This window comes from Trichechus manatus, unplaced genomic scaffold, assembly GCF_000243295.1.
Source record: "Trichechus manatus latirostris isolate Lorelei unplaced genomic scaffold, TriManLat1.0 scaffold00117, whole genome shotgun sequence".
Classification (NCBI taxonomy): domain Eukaryota; kingdom Metazoa; phylum Chordata; class Mammalia; order Sirenia; family Trichechidae; genus Trichechus; species Trichechus manatus.
The window spans coordinates 9,137,425-9,154,709 of record NW_004444053.1 but is presented as its reverse complement, the minus strand read 5'-3'; the positions used below and the strand labels follow the sequence as shown (position 1 = coordinate 9,154,709).

Here is a 17,285-nt window from a genome sequence, read left to right as displayed (position 1 = left end):
TTCAGAGTAGCTGTGAAGGAAGGAGACTGTGCCCTGGTTAAGCTGCTCCGTCCTCACTCATCAAATGTCTTTGAACACCGTCAATGCACCTGGTTCTGGGAAGAAAAAGTTATAGACGCAGTCCCCACAATCTTACAAATCAATGATAATTAACTAACTTTAAAATCCTTCGCCCCTTTGTGGATCATCTGTGGGAGTTACTCAGAATGCCCACCAATCAGACACCTCCATCCAAGCCTGTAACGTGGGATTTTGTTCCTCTGCTGTGCAGTCTGAGTGCCCAGCAAAGCCACTGCAATTGCCAAGCTTGCGTTTAAATGGACCTTCACCAGAGTAGGTTACCTGATTCTAAGTCACATGGCAAGTTGGAGTTTCAACCTCCATTTCTCACTGTATTCATTAAATTTTAAAATAGGTCTACAAGCAAAACATTTGTTAAACTTTTACTGAAGGGCTATTACACGTAATGGAGGGGTGACGCTTGGTATGGGGGGCTGCAGGGATATATCAGGCCATCACAGACTCTGCCCTCAGGAGGACATACTCTATAGAGTGACTGGTGACGGGGTGGAGGGGTGTGGCGATGCCTGGCTGAAGGACATGTGCAAGAGCAGAAAAGCAACAGGAATAGCTTGGGAAATAACCAGCCAAGATTGGCTGCAGTGTAGGATACACTTTGGGGAAGGGCAGATAGTGTTGAGAAAGTCAGCTAAGGTTCCATTGTGGTAGAACTTGAGATCCTAGCTAAGGAGTGTGCACGCAGTTTAGCAGTCATTATACAACTTCCAGAGTTATGAGAGCATCATCAGAGCCACGATTCTTTGCCAGTCCCAGTCCCTGGAGCCCAAGTGAAGGGTCAGAGTATCTCTGGGGTAGAGAGAACAGCAGATTGGCCAAATGCCTGCTAAGCACATGGAGCTGACTCAACTTCTGACCCCACTGGTGAGGAAGTTGTGCTTGGATTTGGGTTCACATCTAGGTTAAAAGAGGTGCGTATAATTTGGGTTTGTCAATAAGCAAGTGATGAACACTGTATACAAAATGCATTCTGAATGGATCAGAGAGTTAGGTGTAAAAAATTAAACCATAAAAAATGGAGGAAAATCAGAATTTATTTTTCTCAAATTTCTCAAAGAAAAAGAACTAAGTTTAAAGGAAATTTAAGACATCAAAATAAAATATTATATTATGTTAAATTTGAAAACTTTCGTAGGTTGTAAAACAATAATTAAAAAAAAAACCCACAAACTGGGTGATCTAAACAACAAACTGAATAAATACCTGAGTTTATGAACTTAATAGAGAACTCAACAAGACCAATTTTTTTTTTAAATTGATTCCCAAAGGATAAACGGGCAAAGGACATAAACTGACAGTTCACAAGAGGAAAAATCATCTTTTTTTTTTTTTTAATGTTCAAAGTCACCAGTAACACAAGAATTATTAATTAAAATAACACAATACTATTTTTAACCCATCAAATTCCATGCACTGGATGAGCACTTTCACACACTGCTTGCAGAACTCTTCACTGGTGTCACTTCCTAAAAGCAATTTGGTAAAAAAGAAAAAAAAAAAGATGCCGTTGAGTCGATTCCAACTGATAACAACCCTACAGGACAGAGACTGTCCCAAAGGGTTTCCAAGGCTGTCATCTTTACGGAAGCAGGCCACATCTTTCTCCTGCAGAGTGGCTGGTGGGTTCAACTAAGCAATTTGGTACCATGTGTGAAGCATAACAATGACTGTCAGGATGGCACAGGACCGGGCAGTGTTTCGTTTTGTTGTACACAGGGTTGCTAGGAGTCGGAACAGACTTGACAGTACCTAACCACCACCACCAAATTTGGCTTGGGAATTCTGCTACTGAGAATGTCTCTACCAGAAATGCAGGAAATACTTTATGTACAAAGATTTTCTCTTGTAACAGGGAAAATCTGGAATGTTAAAAATTAACCTCAATGTTCAAAAACAGGGGAAAGTGGTAACAGCTCTTGGTTTTTCCAGCCCAGTATCCCTTCAGTTAACATAACCGCTTTTCCTTTCAGAAGCCCCCTCTTCAAAATCCTCTCAGTCCCTGTAGTTCTGATGGTGCTGAATTGAACCCCCAACTCCAGGGAAGGGCAAATGGCCCAGTCCTGGCCAACAAAAGCACCCCGTCCCCCTGTCACAGTGATGACTCAGGAATGGCTAGGACCCTGCTGGCCTCACACAGCCAGCCTTGGGACTCCAGCTTGTTCCTGAGAATGACGTACCCTCTTTGTGGGGAGGCTGCCAGCTGCAAGGACTAAATATCACAACCAACACCAGGGAAAGAGGAGCCAGGAAATAACAGGAAATGAAGACCAAACTCTAAAGGAAAAATTTGAGATGAATAAACTCTTTTTGCTTAAACTACGTTGAGTTGAGGAGGACTGGTGGCACAACCAGTTAGGCGCTCCACTGCTAACTGAAAGGTTGGCAGTTTGAACCCATCCAGCAGCTCCATGGGAGAAAGACCTAGTGATCTGCTCCCATAGACTACAGTCAAGAAAACCCTATGGGGCAGTTCTACTTTGTCACATGGGGTCACTATGAGTTGGAATCGACTAATGGCACCCAACAACAGCTACCACCTTGAGTTGGGTGTCCATCACTAGCAACAAAGAGTCCTAATACAGACATTATTTGGTAGCCTGGGTATAACCAGCTAATAAAATACTCTGCAGTCATGCAACAAGCTTATGAAAAAGTGAAAATTAGGATACACAATCAATATACAGTACGACCTCATTATGTTTAAAAATTTCATGGGTGAAAATACACAAAAATATTAGCAGCCATGCTGGCTGGTGAGGTTACACATTTTTAACACTTTATTTTCCATATTTTCTGCAGAAATATTAGTCTGACAATAAGGAAAAAAAATTAGCCTGACGAAGGAAAAAAATAAGAAAAAGATTAAAGTTTTACTCATTGACACCTTCCTTAATTCCAAAAAGGACTTACGCTATAACCGTCTCCTCCACGAATACCTGGTTTTGAAGTGAGTTTGCAATTCCCCTAAAAAAATACTGACCGACTTGCCTTACACAAAGTAGAGCATTAAATTTCTTAGCACCAGAACTGAAAAATCATGTCCCAGAAAGTATAGCCTAGGCTGCAATTACTTTGTGATCTTTAGTCTGATTACCACCAGGAAGGGAACACGACATAAGAACCTCCAGTCAGGATATGTATGCATTTAATTTCACTGAACCTGTCTCATTTCATAAAGGATTTTTCCTCACTCTACTACATACCTGCAAAGAATCTGAACTGAGACCAGAAGGCAGAATAAAGTCTGAGTCTTGGCCACGCTTTGGTCAAGATGAACGGTCTTGACCAGCTGAGCACAGATTCAGGGCCAAAGAGCCATCTGGGTCTCTGTAGCTTCAGACTCCACAGCCACACCCTACCTCTTTTATCTTTTCTTGACCAGGGACTGTTGCCTTGCTCTCTGGGCCAAACCCAGCCCCATTTTAAGACAATCATCCCATCTCTGTAAGGCCAGAGCTCTGTCCCTTTTCTGCAATAGGTGGGATGTGGGGGGAGCAGAAGCCAGACGGGAAACAGTAAGCATGAGGTGTATAAATCCATGAAAGCCCATCAACAACAGCATGAAACCATGCCTCTGCTTCTCCTCTTGCCCTTTCTGGGCTACCTTTATCCCAATGTCACTTCTTGTAGGCCATCCATCCACCCCCAACCTGGCCCACCCTGTTGTTTTAGGGAGTTTGATTAGCTCAGCTGTACAGGACAGAGGCACCTGCATAAAAAGTAGTCTACAGTGCTCTCTGGTGGCCAACCAAGATATAACAGCGACATACTCTGCACATACAATTATAAAGGATTCTGCAGAACTGGCTGTGAAAATGTTTAACTTTACTCTGTATGGGAGCCCCGGTGGTGCAGTGGTTAAGAGCTCAGCTGCTAACCAAAAGGTCGGCAGTTCGAACCCACTAGCCATTCCTTGGAAACCCTGTGGGGCAGTTCGACTCTGTCCTGTAGGGTTGCTATGGGTTGGAATCGGCTTGACAGCAATGGGTGTGGTTTTTGCGTTACTCTGTATGACAACTGGATCCTACCTGAATGTAGATGTGTTTTTATGTAGCATTAAAGGCTAAAAAACAAAACTCGCAATAAGTGGGAAAAGGGGAAAAAGAAAAACAAAACAGATGGTTCAACCTGCTGCGACCACAGAGACCTCAGCATTAGCGGCCCGGAGGCTGGGCAGGTGATCACGCTGGGTGCGGCCATCCTCAAAACTGTAGGACGTGATGGGCTTTTTGCTAATGGAAATGGTAATGCTAACGGTACTATTCGTTTCAAAATTTTAAACAGCCAGTGGCTGTCTTCTTCAGAGCATGCTAAAATAAAAGCAGAAAAGAAAGGTTTTGACAGTAGACAGAATGTAATGAAGATTAAGATCTATGTTTAAGAAAATGAACCCAACACATTTCATGAAAATAATGTCTTTAATCACTGATGCTTTGAATAAGAAACCCATTTTACTAAATGTAATAGAAACCATTTTTTTCTTAAACAGAGGCTCTTGGCTGGATTTCAGTTAACTGTGTTTTATAGTTTTCCCACATAATGACTTACATTCAACTTCCTTTCTCTTAACCATTGAAGAACTCAGTGGCTTGATCCCTCCTGACACACCTTGTATTGTCTCCTGAAATCATGTCTATACATAATAAAACCAAATCGCTTCGTTTCTGAAGAAATGCGATTTTTTTTTAACGCCAAGTTCTCTTCCCTCTGATGACCTGAGTTAATGAGTAGTAGCATTAGGAACCATTTAGAGAGTTACAGCAGCTGAGGAAGCCTTAGGTCATTGCTGAGAGTAGCACAATTAAGAAAGCTACCGAGTGGTTAGGAGAGAGAGATTCTGACCCTGGCTGAAGCCGTTCCGTGTCTGGGTTAATTCTACCTATACGAGAAGACCAGACTAATGCACAAAATCCCCTGCCTTCTCTTTCTTTTGCAATCTTAATTTGGGGCTAAAAAATTAGAGAGGGAGAGAGCCTGTGTGTGTGTGTGGTGTGCTGAGGGAGGAGAATGATTACATAGTTTAAAAGAGAAAAAAAAAAAAGGTGGGAAAATCAAATTCAGGAAAAGTTTCTGAACTTCCTTTTTTTCTAGGTAATTATCACTTTAATTAAAAAAAAACTTTATTGATGAAAAATAGCTTTGCTGTGTTGAATTGACAATACCCAGGATCGTCGGACGTAAGTTAACCAAGAGTAGGAAGTACCACTTACGTTTCATTGATGTTTGTTTGTTCTGGCAAGATTTATTCAAGCACACTGCAATGGGGCCAACCGCTCTGCACCAGGCTCAGGCCCTCTCCTGGAGCCAAGCAGCTTCCAGGAATAAAGAACAAGTACCTTTGAATGCCAATGGGCACTCTAAATCTGATACTTGCTCCTCTTTAAGGAGTAGTGTTGGGAAAATATTTGGAAGTGATGGAACAAAGCTTCTTTGATCTTAATGAAAGACATTTCTCTATAAAAATGGCTTCAAAACATGAAAAATAGAACAAAGAAACCTGACAACCACATCCTCCCAAGAAATCCAGAAGTAGTCCAACTCTAATCTGTAAACAAGCAAGCAAGCAAACCAGCGTGTGAAGGAAAACAGGCTAATCTTCGGGGAAACCCCACAGTGAAACATGAAGCCCTTTACATCTGTATGAACCATCCTAAGAAGCTTCACCGTGTGGTTACATTTGCCACATTCTGCTTCACCTAGAAAGGGGAGAAGGGAAGAATTACATCATTAAACTCAGATGACCAAGCTTAAAAGTTAACTTTATTCCAGGGAAGGAATACAGAAACATCTGACCTAAAAGTTTACGATGTTGAGTTAATTTCAGTCATTTTAGTGTAGTGAGGAGCCCTGGTAGTGCAATGCTTAAGAGCTCAGCTGTTAACTGTAAGGCTGGTGGTTTAACCCACCCAGTGGCTCTGCAAGAGAAAGACCCGGCAATCTGCTCTCGTAAAGATTACAGCCTAGAAGACCCCATGGGGCAGTTCTACTCTGTCACATGGGGTCACTGTGAGTCAGACTTGACTTGGCAGTACACAATAACAGCGTACTAAAGAATCACCTGAGTTTGTTAAAATGCAGATTTCTGAGCCCTGGTTTCAATGGGTTTAGAGTGGGGCCCAGGAATCTGCATTTTAACAAGCATCCTTCCCCTCCAATATGATTCGGACAGAGGTGACCCAGGACATCCCACTTCAGTAAATCCTGCTCGGACAGAGCATCCATCAGGCCATGCCTGTGGCTGCTGTGGTTATCGCGTTCAAGAAGAACATATGAAGGTTTAAGAGACAATCACAGTTGAGAGCAGAAGGGGCCATGAGCACGAGGGCTAGTTGCTGTGGGCTGCAGCTGAGTCGGCTCTGACTCACGGCAACCTCATATATAACAGAACAAAACGTTGACCCGTCCTGTGTCAAATACGAGGGCAAATAACAGTACAAGCAGTCCCCAACTTACAACGTACTCGAGTTATGACAAAAAGCACTTAAAACTATTCCTTTTGTTTTTTGTGGTACATCTTATTGTTAGTAATAAAGTAAATAAATAAAAGGCAACAAAAAGACGTTTGTATGTGCTTTTCTTTTTTTTTTGCTTTTTGGTACATCATATTGTTAGTAATAAGGAGCCCTGGTGGCGCAGTGGTTGAAGAGCTGGACTGCTAACTGAAAGGTCAGCGGTTCAAAACCACCAGCTACTTCGCAGGAGAAAGATGTGGCAGTCTGCTTCTGCAGAGATTTACAGCCTATGGGGTCACTATGAGTTGGGATTGACTCGACAGCAGTGGGTTTGGTTTTTTGGTTTTATTGTTAGTAATGTACACTACATACAGTGTTGCAGGACATAATTCGCTGATATTATTCTCATGCCAATGCCCAAAGACAAAGATCAGATTTATAAAAATACTGATAATAAAAGGCAATAATAATGAAAACTAAAAAACAAAAAAATGAGGTATCCGACTTACATCACAACCAACTTACAATGGAGTCATTGGAATGGAACCCCGTCGTAAGTCAGGGATAACCTGTAATTAGCCCGAAAAAGTGGCCCTTGCCTTGATGCTTCCCAAAAAGACTCCATCTGAGTGAAACAGAATTCAGATGCAGGGGACTTTATGGTATTTGAAGAAATAATATCTTTCAAAACTTGTCTCGGTAAGCCAAGCAAGGTGGTTGCCAATTTGGGGATGTTCCAGAATGCCCGGGAGGCCCGTGTGAGTGTTTGTCCCAGAAGGTGAGGCCCTCAGCCCTCACAGATATTAAGAGATTACTCTATGCTCCTGTGACTATTAAACAGTTCTGGTAGCAAACTGGGTGGATGGGTGGGATTGGGGTGGGGGGTAGGGTGGTCTCACTTCCAGTCTCTGAGATGGACAACTGATAGTCAGAGGTACCTGACCACACTGGCCAGTTTTAAGGCATGACCCATTCCTATGACTCTAGACGGGGTCACACCCTGGTCCAGCCTAGGGCCCACCTCTCAGAAGGACAAGGAGATACTATTCCCTCTTACCTCAGAGCTGCAAAAGGCACTCATCCTCTGCATGATAAGGCGGAACTGAGAATATCCTCAAAAGTGTCTATTTTACTTACTTATTCAGGGTGGAGAATTGTGTGATAACACATAATTTAACTTGTTATTAAAGCAAACACTGCCTTTGAGCATGTTATTTACACAAAGATAGCTGTGCTTCAGAGATTACGTCCTGTGAAAGTAACCTCAACCTCCAAGAGCTTTGTCACCCAGGTAACAATGTTGTGACTGTGGCCTCTACGCTCCCATAAGGTGAGATGGCTCTGTCAGCCCTGATGAGGACCACCAGCCAGTCCCTCTTCTCCTGTGTGCTCAGCAGCCAGGGCTTCCAACCGGTTCATCATCAGGTTCAACCCCCTGTGGAGAATTTGCATTTCTAACAGGTTCCCAGGAAGTTATACATAAGGATCACCTAGGAAACTTGTTAGAAATGCAAATTCTCAGCAGGGGGCTGAATAGGACCCAACTGGTTTGAAGCCCTACCTACAGCAAATAAACACTCTGATGTTCGATTCTTTATTCAAAGAAAAGAGTCTGAGAGTCTTTGTCCTATTTAAATAATCAGCCCAACAATCAGCCAGTCTTACTAAACAAGCCTGCTCTGAGCCACACACTGTCTTTGGCCTTATTTGGGATAAAAATACCAAAAACCCAAACCAAATCCATTGCCTTTGAGGCAATTCCGACTCATAGCGACCCTACAGGACAGAGTAGAGCTGCCCCATAGGGTTTCCAAGGCTGTAAATCTTTACAGAAGCAGACTGCCTCATCTTTCTCTTGCAGAACAGCTGATGAGTTTGAACCACCGAACTTTCGGTTAGCAGCCAAGTGCTTCACCACTGTGCCACCAGGGCTCCTACTGGGATAAAAATAATAATAATAAAACCTGATCTTTGCTGTCACAAAATTCACAATCGTGGTGGAGAGTCAGTAGTTCAGAATAAAACACAGAATATATAAATGCTAAGAATTTAAGTCAAACACTGAGCTACAACCTATAAGCATAGTTTAGGATCTTTACCCTAATCTCCCCAAGCATCAGCAGCCAGTCATTACAAGTAGAAAGTGTATTATAAATTATACAGGATTAAAGGTCACTATGAATCGGAACTGACTAGATGGCAACGGGTTTGGTTTTTTTTTGTTCTGTTTTTTTTAAAGCCCAGCCAGCTCCCTGTCCGAGGAACTGGTTGGTGGTGTTCCAGTTGGTGCCATTGAGTTGATTCCGACTCACACAAACCCCATGTGACAGAGTAGAACTGCCCCATAGGGTTTCCTTGGCTGTAATCTTTATGGAAGAAGATCATCAGGTCTAACTGAAATTTATCATTTCGTTCAATGATGAATATAAGCAGTAAACCACAGTGGTGTTCATATATATATATGACTTACCAACAGAATACAGAAATCGCAGATATTTTCTGCGTGTGATGAATTATTTAGTATGGCCTTTCTCGCTATGGTCTTATAACTCCCACCCAGGTGACTGGGTAGGGCTGTGCAAATAAGATGATTGTGGCCCACCAAGGGGAGTGGTCAGTTTTACCATAAAAGAGCCAATTCCAGAGCAGACAGAGAGCCCACCACCACCAAGGAAGGAGAGACCAGCAGGAGATGGCGGCACAGTGAGCTTCCTGGCCCACGGAGCGAGAAAGCTTAGTGCCTTTGGGCAGAAACTGAGGGCCAGCGAGAAGCCCCCGCCTGACCTACAAATTTGGGACTTGCTAGCCTCCACAACCACGTGTGCCATTTCCTTTATACAGTTCTGAGTTCTATGAGACGTTGCAGCAAATTAGGGAACCCCAAGACAGGAGGAAGCGTACTGAGGGGAGTGGAAGTGGTTGAGTTAGAGATGACGGAGTGCTACAGCAGTTTGGAAAAGTTGGGCATTTAGGACATCTTTAACTTCTGCCTCATAGGAACCAGCTTTATGCTGATCCTTACAAAAAAAAATTGTTTACTTTCATATAAGATTACAGTTATTGTAGATGTCTTAAAACACTGTTTATAGTCTTTACTACTTTGAAAGTTATAGACTCATGGCCAGGTCTTATTATTATTGCACAACAAAAAAATGTATTTTTATAAATGTATTTCAATGGAGTTAGTGTCCTTTGTAATCCTATGTGATTTATACATTGAAAAATACTATCATAAGAAGGGTCATAGGCTTTTCCAGCCTGCCCAGGGGTCCCTGACACATGAAAAGGTTAAGACCCTCTTGCCTCAGAGAGCTGAGGGCCATTGATGAGGATGCATTATTAGAAAGGTTTTGTTGTTGTTAGCTGCTGGTGAGTTGGCCCCTGACCCACAGTGACCCCATGGACAACAGGATCAGACCTTTGTGATCCATAGGATTTTCATGGGCTGATTTTCAGAAGTAGATTGCCAGATCTTTCTTCCTAGTCTTAGTCTGGAAGCTCTGCTGAAACCTGCTCAGCATTACAGCAACAGTCAAGCCTCCACTGACAGATGCTGGTGAAGAATATTGAATATACCATGGACTGCCATAAGAATGTCCAATGTGTCTTGGAGAAGTACAGCCAAAATGCTCCTCAGAAGCAAGGATGGCAAGACTACGTCTCACATACTTTGGGAGTGTTATCAGCAGGGATCAGTCCCTGAAGAAGGATATCATGTCTGGTAAAGTAGAGGGTCACCGAAAAAGAAGACGACCTTCAATGAGATGGACTGACACGGTGGCTGCAACAACGGGCTCAAGCATGATGACGACCGTGAGGATGGCGCAGGACTGGGCAGTGTTTTGTTCTGTTGTACACAGGGTCACTACGAGTCAGAAACAACTCGATGGCACCTAACAACTGACAGATGAGTGGTGGCTCCACTTAGAGGTGCACTGGCTGTGAATCCAGCCCAGGTCTCCTGCATGGAAGGTGAGAATTCTACCACTGAACCACCACTGCCCTCTACTGGAAAGATGAAAGATGTGTAAATACCTACTGAAATTTGACATTATAATATTCTTCAGGTGTCACTGTTTTTGCTCCACCGTAGTAGTCCAGGACCCAGATGTTGGTTATATTCAATTTAGCAAAGAACCAATTATGGTCGGAAGGCCAGTCCTTCATCTCTGGGTGTCGAGTGAATAACGAATGCTTTGCAAAGTCCATTTCTGTCTCATTCACCTAAAGGACATATGTGAAATAAATATTCTTGTCACACTGATATTTTGTTTTCTCGTTTGTTAAGAACGTGCAATTCTAGCATTCTACAAATCTTAGAGGTTGATTTAGTTGTAAATCTTGATTTTAAGCTGAAGGAATCAAGGGAAAGAAAAATTAAAGGAAGCTAGAAGACAAGCAGAGAGCAATAAAAATTCCAAATGTTGGTGAAAACAGATTAATAAAGTGGGAAACCATCATGCGCACCGATTTTCATTGTTATTAATTTTGAGCCATCAGAGTAACTGGCACAAGGTCCTATAATAAAATATTACTTGTGTCTATGACTGTATCATTAGTATGTTTATCCCATAACATGCATGTGTTACAGACACAGAGCTTGAGCATTTGATGAGGGTACACAAAGGACAACGATCTTCAGAAGCAGAATAGTGGAACCCAAGAGCATTCCCAGCTCACCCTCCTTTCTCCCTGCCAGTGAAGGACACTCAACTGCAGACATATATCCACATACAATTTCCAGATCATACATAAAACTGGTCTGAGATCAAAGGCAAATCTGCTGGCTTGGCAATCACATCCGTGGTGTCCACTTCTCATGGTTCTGCTTAGCCTCTTCCTCCAGCATTCACCAGGATGGCCTAAATTCAGTTCCAGTTTGTAGTAACAGATACTTCTATTACTGGCCTACTTAATACCCTCGCTGCTCTGAGTCACTTCAAAATATGGAGACCAGGAGCCCAGACATGGGAAAGACTGTATACTGGGGCTTTGGATGAGCAGATATTCCTTAGCAAGAGTAATTTTAAACCAGAGATTTATAGTTGTTACGGCTGTTAGGCTTTAGAAAATATCTGTCTTCCTCACAAATATCTTTTCTTTTTCCTTTTAGCCATTTCAGATTTTTTTTTTAATTTTTTATTTTATTGTACTTTAAGTGAAAGTTTACAATTCAAGTTAGTCTCTCATACAAAAATTTATACACACATTGTTATGTGACCCTAATTGCTCTCCCCATACTGTGACAGCACACTCCTCCTTTCCACTCCTGATTCCCCATGTCCATTCAACCAGCTCCTAACCCTCTCTGCCTTCCCATCCCACCTCCGGACAGAAGCTGCCCATTTAGTCTCATGCATCTGCTTGAGCTAAGCAGCACACTCTTCACGAGTATCATTTCCTCACAAGTATCTTATTGAATACCTATATTAAAGCAACTGATTAAAGTCTTCAGTTTTCATGAATTACTTTACAAATAATAAGATACTCTAACTTTGCAACTCAATCACAAACCAACTTTATTTTAGTCTCAAGAGATTTCAGCCTTGATTGTTATCAGGCTGATGCCCTTTTAAAACCAGTCTCTCTTCATGTAGGGTGACTATTTACCTTGGTAATGCTTCCTGACAGCATTATGTGAGCACAGAGGGGACTCTGGGGATCAAATCCATGTTTCCTGCAGAAGTTAGTCTGTGCCAAAGACATTGTCAGTGTAGCATATGGATTCTCCTGTAGAGAGAAAATGAAGATCCTCTCATGTGAAATATGGTCTCTGGAGAGGTAATAAATTTCACCAAGTTGCATACATAATGTCCCAAGAGCTTGACTGTTCTTCCGCGACACAATGATTCTGCCACAATCACCTTCCGTTCAAGGGAAAAATACTACTTGGATAGAGACTGATCTTTTCTGTAAATCCTGACCACAAGGAAAAAAAGGGGGGTGGGGCAGGGGAGAGGTTCATATATAAAAATAACTGATTCTAGTAAGAGCCCTGGTGGCACAGTGGTTAAGAGCCCAGCTGCTAATCAAAAAGTCGGCAGTTCAAATCCACCAGCTGCTCCTTGGAAACCCTATGGGGGCAATTCTACTGTCCTATAGGGTCACCATGAGTCAGAATTGACTTGACAGAAACAGGGTTTAGGTTTTGGGTGGAGCAAACCATTAAGCGCTTGACTACTAGCTGAAAGACTAGCGGTTCAAACCCACCCAGAGGTACCTTGGAAGACAGGCCTGAGGATCTGTTTCCGAAAGGTCACATCTCAATGGCAACTAACAAGTAAGAGTATTTTAACACATTTTTCCCCCTCAAACTCTAAATTTGTTCCACATATGTCAGAGGAATTATAATTACAGTATATCCCAAATTCAAGGCTTGTCTGTAGCCTTCAGTGAAATGCCTAAAGGGTTCAACTCTAATATGAAACTAGTGCATAGAATATCCCACAGTTGCTCAGCAAGAAAGTAGCTGAGTCATGCTGCTTGGTTATCTTATAGTGGCAGAAACTGTCATGTGATTTCAAAACTGGAGAAGCTGCTTACAGCTCAAGTAACAACAGAACGATTCTTACTTTAGATTCGAAAAAATAAAGCAAGCAAAATTCCTAATTCCTTTTTATTCATAAATGGCTTCATAAAAGGCATTGTTGACAGATTATAGCAAAATCCTCCATTTCAGGCTATTTAGCGCTTTTAACTCTGAGTGTCTTGCGTGGCGAATTTTGCCAGGTCACAGTAACTCACCAAAATAGTGAGTCACAAAGTGACCGCCTTGAAATTAGTTAAATATTTTCTGTGTATAAACTATTATGCAAGACATTGTAAGTACCATGATCTTCCTCCTCCAGAACAGTCTAAGATAAGGTCTCTCCCTTCTGTGAGTTTATAATCTGGTTGAAAAGTCAGATATAAACCAAACATAAATAATGGAAAACAATGATAGAGAGAGGTCAAAAGGCAGTACATAATTAATTGCCAAATGAATGGTTCAGCATAAGGAGAGGTCAACACAGCCTGGGGTAATCTAGAAACCATTGGGAGCTGTATAAAATATTCAAAATTAGGAGACAGGAGGCCATATTAGAGGTTCAGAATGGTGACTTCAAAAACACAGAACTGGGAAAATATAAGCCATGGTTGAGACTCGTGAGAGGTCCAACTTGCTTGAAAGAGGCTTTAAGAAGGGGAGCGGGGAAAAGAAGTGGGGTTTCAGATCCAAGCTGTCTAGACTGTATTTTTTTCAAATAGTATTTTATTGTGTTTTACGTGAAAGTTTACACAACAAATGAGGTTCCTCTTTAACAATTTTTATACAAATAGTTCTATGCCATTGGTTACAATTTTTACAATGTGTCAGCATTCTCATTATTTCCATTCTGTCTGTTCTGTTTCCCTTGATCTAGCTTCCCTTCCCCTCCTTGTCTTCTCATCTTTGCTTTTGGGTAAATGTTGACCATTTGGTTCACATAGTTAATTGTGTAAGGGAGCACATTACTCACTGGTGATACTGTTTATTTTATAAGCCAATCATTATTTGGCTGAAAGGTGACCTGCTAGACTGCATTTTGCAGGCCAGTGTTTGCCAGTCTTCTGAAGAGCTACATACCTGGAGAGCTTGTTAAAATGGTGATTCCTGGGCTCCAATCCCAATCCAGGAATCTGCATTTTAAACAAACACCAGGTGATTCTCATGCAGCTCTAGGCAGAGGGATGTAGTTAAAGGTTTTGAGCAGAGAGTAATGCTGAGTGGTTTATTAATGTAAATCTGGTGGGGAGGGTGGTGAGGACGGATGGAGCAGACAGGGAGACCATTTAAGAATTCTTCTAGTAGTTTTAGTCCCTGGGTGGTGCAAACAGTCAACGTGCTCAACTGCTAACCAAAAGGTTGGAGGTTCAAGTCCACCCAGAGGTGCCTCAGAAGAAAGGCTTGGTGATCTACTTCCAAAAATTCCACCACCAAAAACCATACGGAGCAGAGTTCTACTCTGACACACATGTGGTTGCCACGAGTCAAAGTCGACTCGATGGCAACTGGTTTTTCGTACTTTCAGGCATGAGGTGATGAAGACTTAGACTAAGTAAGGTGGGGGTGGTAGGAATGAAGAAGAAAGGGACAGGGACAGCAAAGAAAACAGAAGAAAAGCTGGCAGGACTTGGGAACTGAGGGATCTGGGGAGGAGGCAAGAATTCCAGACGTGTTTACTGACCACTGGGCACCTCACACGTATAAACATAACCACACACAGCGCTGCTTCTCAATCTCCCCTCCCCCATTAGAATCATGGGGGAAGTTTATTCCTTTATTTGCTGGTTTGTCTTTGAGGGGGTGGAGAGCGCTGTTACTTGCTTTTTAAATAAAACATGTTTTTAATAAAATGCCTTGACATGGTTTTTTTTTTCTAGCTTACTTCATTTGCCATAATGTTTTCGAATTTCATTCATGTGGTGGCATGTATCAAAATTTCTCTTTACAGCTGAAAAATACTCCATTATATGGATATACAGTCATCCCTCAGTATCTGTGGGGGATTGGTTCCAGGATCCCCTGTGGACACCAAAATCTGTGGATGCTCAAGTCCCTTACATAAAATGGTATAGTATTAGCATATAAACTATGCACATCCTCCCAAAACAGGTGGCCGACAGTTGATTCCAACTCACGAAATCATCTCTAGATTACTTATAATACCTAATACAATGCAAATACTATGTAAATAGTTGCTATACTGTGTTGTTAAGGGAATAATGACAAGAAAAAAGTTGTCCCCTCCGCCCCGCCCTGCTCTGAATATTTTCGATGCTGGGTTGGTTGAATGGACGCAGAAACCGCAGATACAGAGGGCTGACTGTACCACATTTTGTTTATCCATTCATCTGCTGGTGGGCACTTAGGTTGTTTCTGCTCTTTGGCTATTGTGACAATGCTGCAATGAACATTGGTATACATGTGTCTGTTTGAGTCACTGCTTTCAGTTCTTTCGGGTGTATACTTAGGAGTGAAATTGCTGGGTCTATGGTAGTTCTCCACCGCCCATATGTCAGTTTGTCCTACTCTGGCAGCTTGCATGTTGCTGTGATGCTGGAATTTCAAACACCAGCAGGGTAACCCATGGTGGACAGGTTTCAGCGAAGCTTGCAGATTAAGACAAACTAGGAAGAAAGGCCTGGTGATCTACTTCTGAAAATTAACTGATGAAAACCTTCTGGATCACAACAGAGTAATATCTGCTATAGTGCTGGCAAATGGGCCCCCTAGGTTGAAGTTACTACTCAACAGCGGCAACAGTGGACTCAAACATACCAATGATCATGAACATGGTACAGGACCAGGCAATGTTCAGGTCGTCATGAGCTGACTGGGCTTAACTAACAACAACCACATGGCAATTCTATGTTAAACTTTTTCAGGATTTGCCAAAATGTCTTCCACAGTGGATGCACCACTTTATAGTCCCACCAGCAATGTAGCAGTGTTTCAGTTTCTCCACAAGCACTGCATTTTTAAGTCTTCCCAGGTGACTGTGAGGCACAGCTGTGGTTGAGAGCCACTGGTGGAGTAGAATGAGTTTGCTCTGAGCAAATGCCTAAAGGAGTGGAGGGCTGCGAATAAGAAAATGGTGACCTGGGGTGTATCAGCCTTACCTAAAGGGTCAGTTTTTGTCATTAGATCTTCCAATTTTTCAAAAGAAATTAGAAATGGGGATTTCTAAGTGAAATCTCAACTTTTAAATGTCGGTAACTGATAAAAATTTATTAAAACAAAGCAGAACTCTGTATGGGCCAAAGAAAACTGGTCTGTGGAGCATATTTAGCTCACGGACCACTAGTCTGTGACCGTTGGTCTGAAGACAGATGGGGTGAAACTGTAGTTTGGCCACTTGCTTTGGAAAGGTTACTTAATCTGTCTAAGCCTCAGGTTCTTTATTGGCAGAATAGGGATAGAAATACCTACTTCAGAGGGTTCTTAAACAAAGACAATAAATGGAAAGTGAAGATTCGCCTAGCACATGGCAGGTGCTTAATCAAATACTAGTTTCCTTCATCTTATCTTTATCAAAATGTACTTTCTCAAAACCAAACCAACTCGTTGCTGTCAATTCCAACTCACAGCAACCTTGTAGGACAGAACTGCCCCATAGGGTTTCCAAGGAGCAGCTGGTGGATCTGAACTGCCAACCTTTTGGTTAGCAGCCGAGCTCTTAACCACTGTGCCACCAAGGCTCCGTGTACTTTCCCAATGAACCTTAAACCCGGGATCTTTGTCAAAAAGACCCTCCACCAAATTAGGCTCCATTTCCTGGATTTCATAAGGCTCTAGCTTCTCAAGCTGTGACACCCCCGCCTTGGGGCAGGAGGGGTCCACCAGACATAGAGACCTTCGGAGTTGTAAGCCTAGTCCAGTCCCCAAAGCTGGGCTCTCTACCGAGGAAGTTACTTGTGCCAATTCTGCTCCCTACGGAGGAAGTCATTGAGCAAAAGGAAGCCTAATGGTTATAATAGTCCTTCTAATGATCCTCGATGTAGATTAGATTCTTGCTCTTAATTCAGAAGAAGCGGTAAGAAAGGGAAACCCCGAAGACACATATGGTAAGTGCTTAACTACCCAACAACCTATGTACCTTATAAAACCTGCGAGAAGAGCCGAGTTAATTTAGACACCGTGCCCCAATACGGGCAGGCCTCACGACGACTCAGGGGTGAGAAATCCTCCCAGTGGAGGCAAAGTATTAACAACTAGTGTGTTGCCGAAGGAGC

General features: G+C 42.4%; 1 protein-coding gene across 2 annotated transcripts in view; it reads right to left on the bottom strand.

The window, feature by feature from the left end:
• Positions 1 to 1,379: 1,379 nt before the first annotated feature.
• The window catches only part of CREG1 (cellular repressor of E1A stimulated genes 1), a 16,667-nt gene continuing 761 nt past the window's right edge, over positions 1,380 to 17,285 (bottom strand). The window contains exons 2-4 of one of the 2 annotated variants that reach the window (XM_012557764.2): positions 12,141 to 12,260; positions 10,566 to 10,754; positions 1,380 to 5,774 (exon numbers count right to left, since the gene is read on the bottom strand). In XM_012557764.2, the coding sequence (XP_012413218.1) occupies positions 10,566 to 10,754; positions 12,141 to 12,260 (309 nt within the window). In that variant the 3' untranslated portion in view covers positions 1,380 to 5,774. The remainder of the gene's footprint in view (positions 5,775 to 10,565; positions 10,755 to 12,140; positions 12,261 to 17,285) is intronic. The other variant, XM_023738484.1, reaches the window with a different exon arrangement.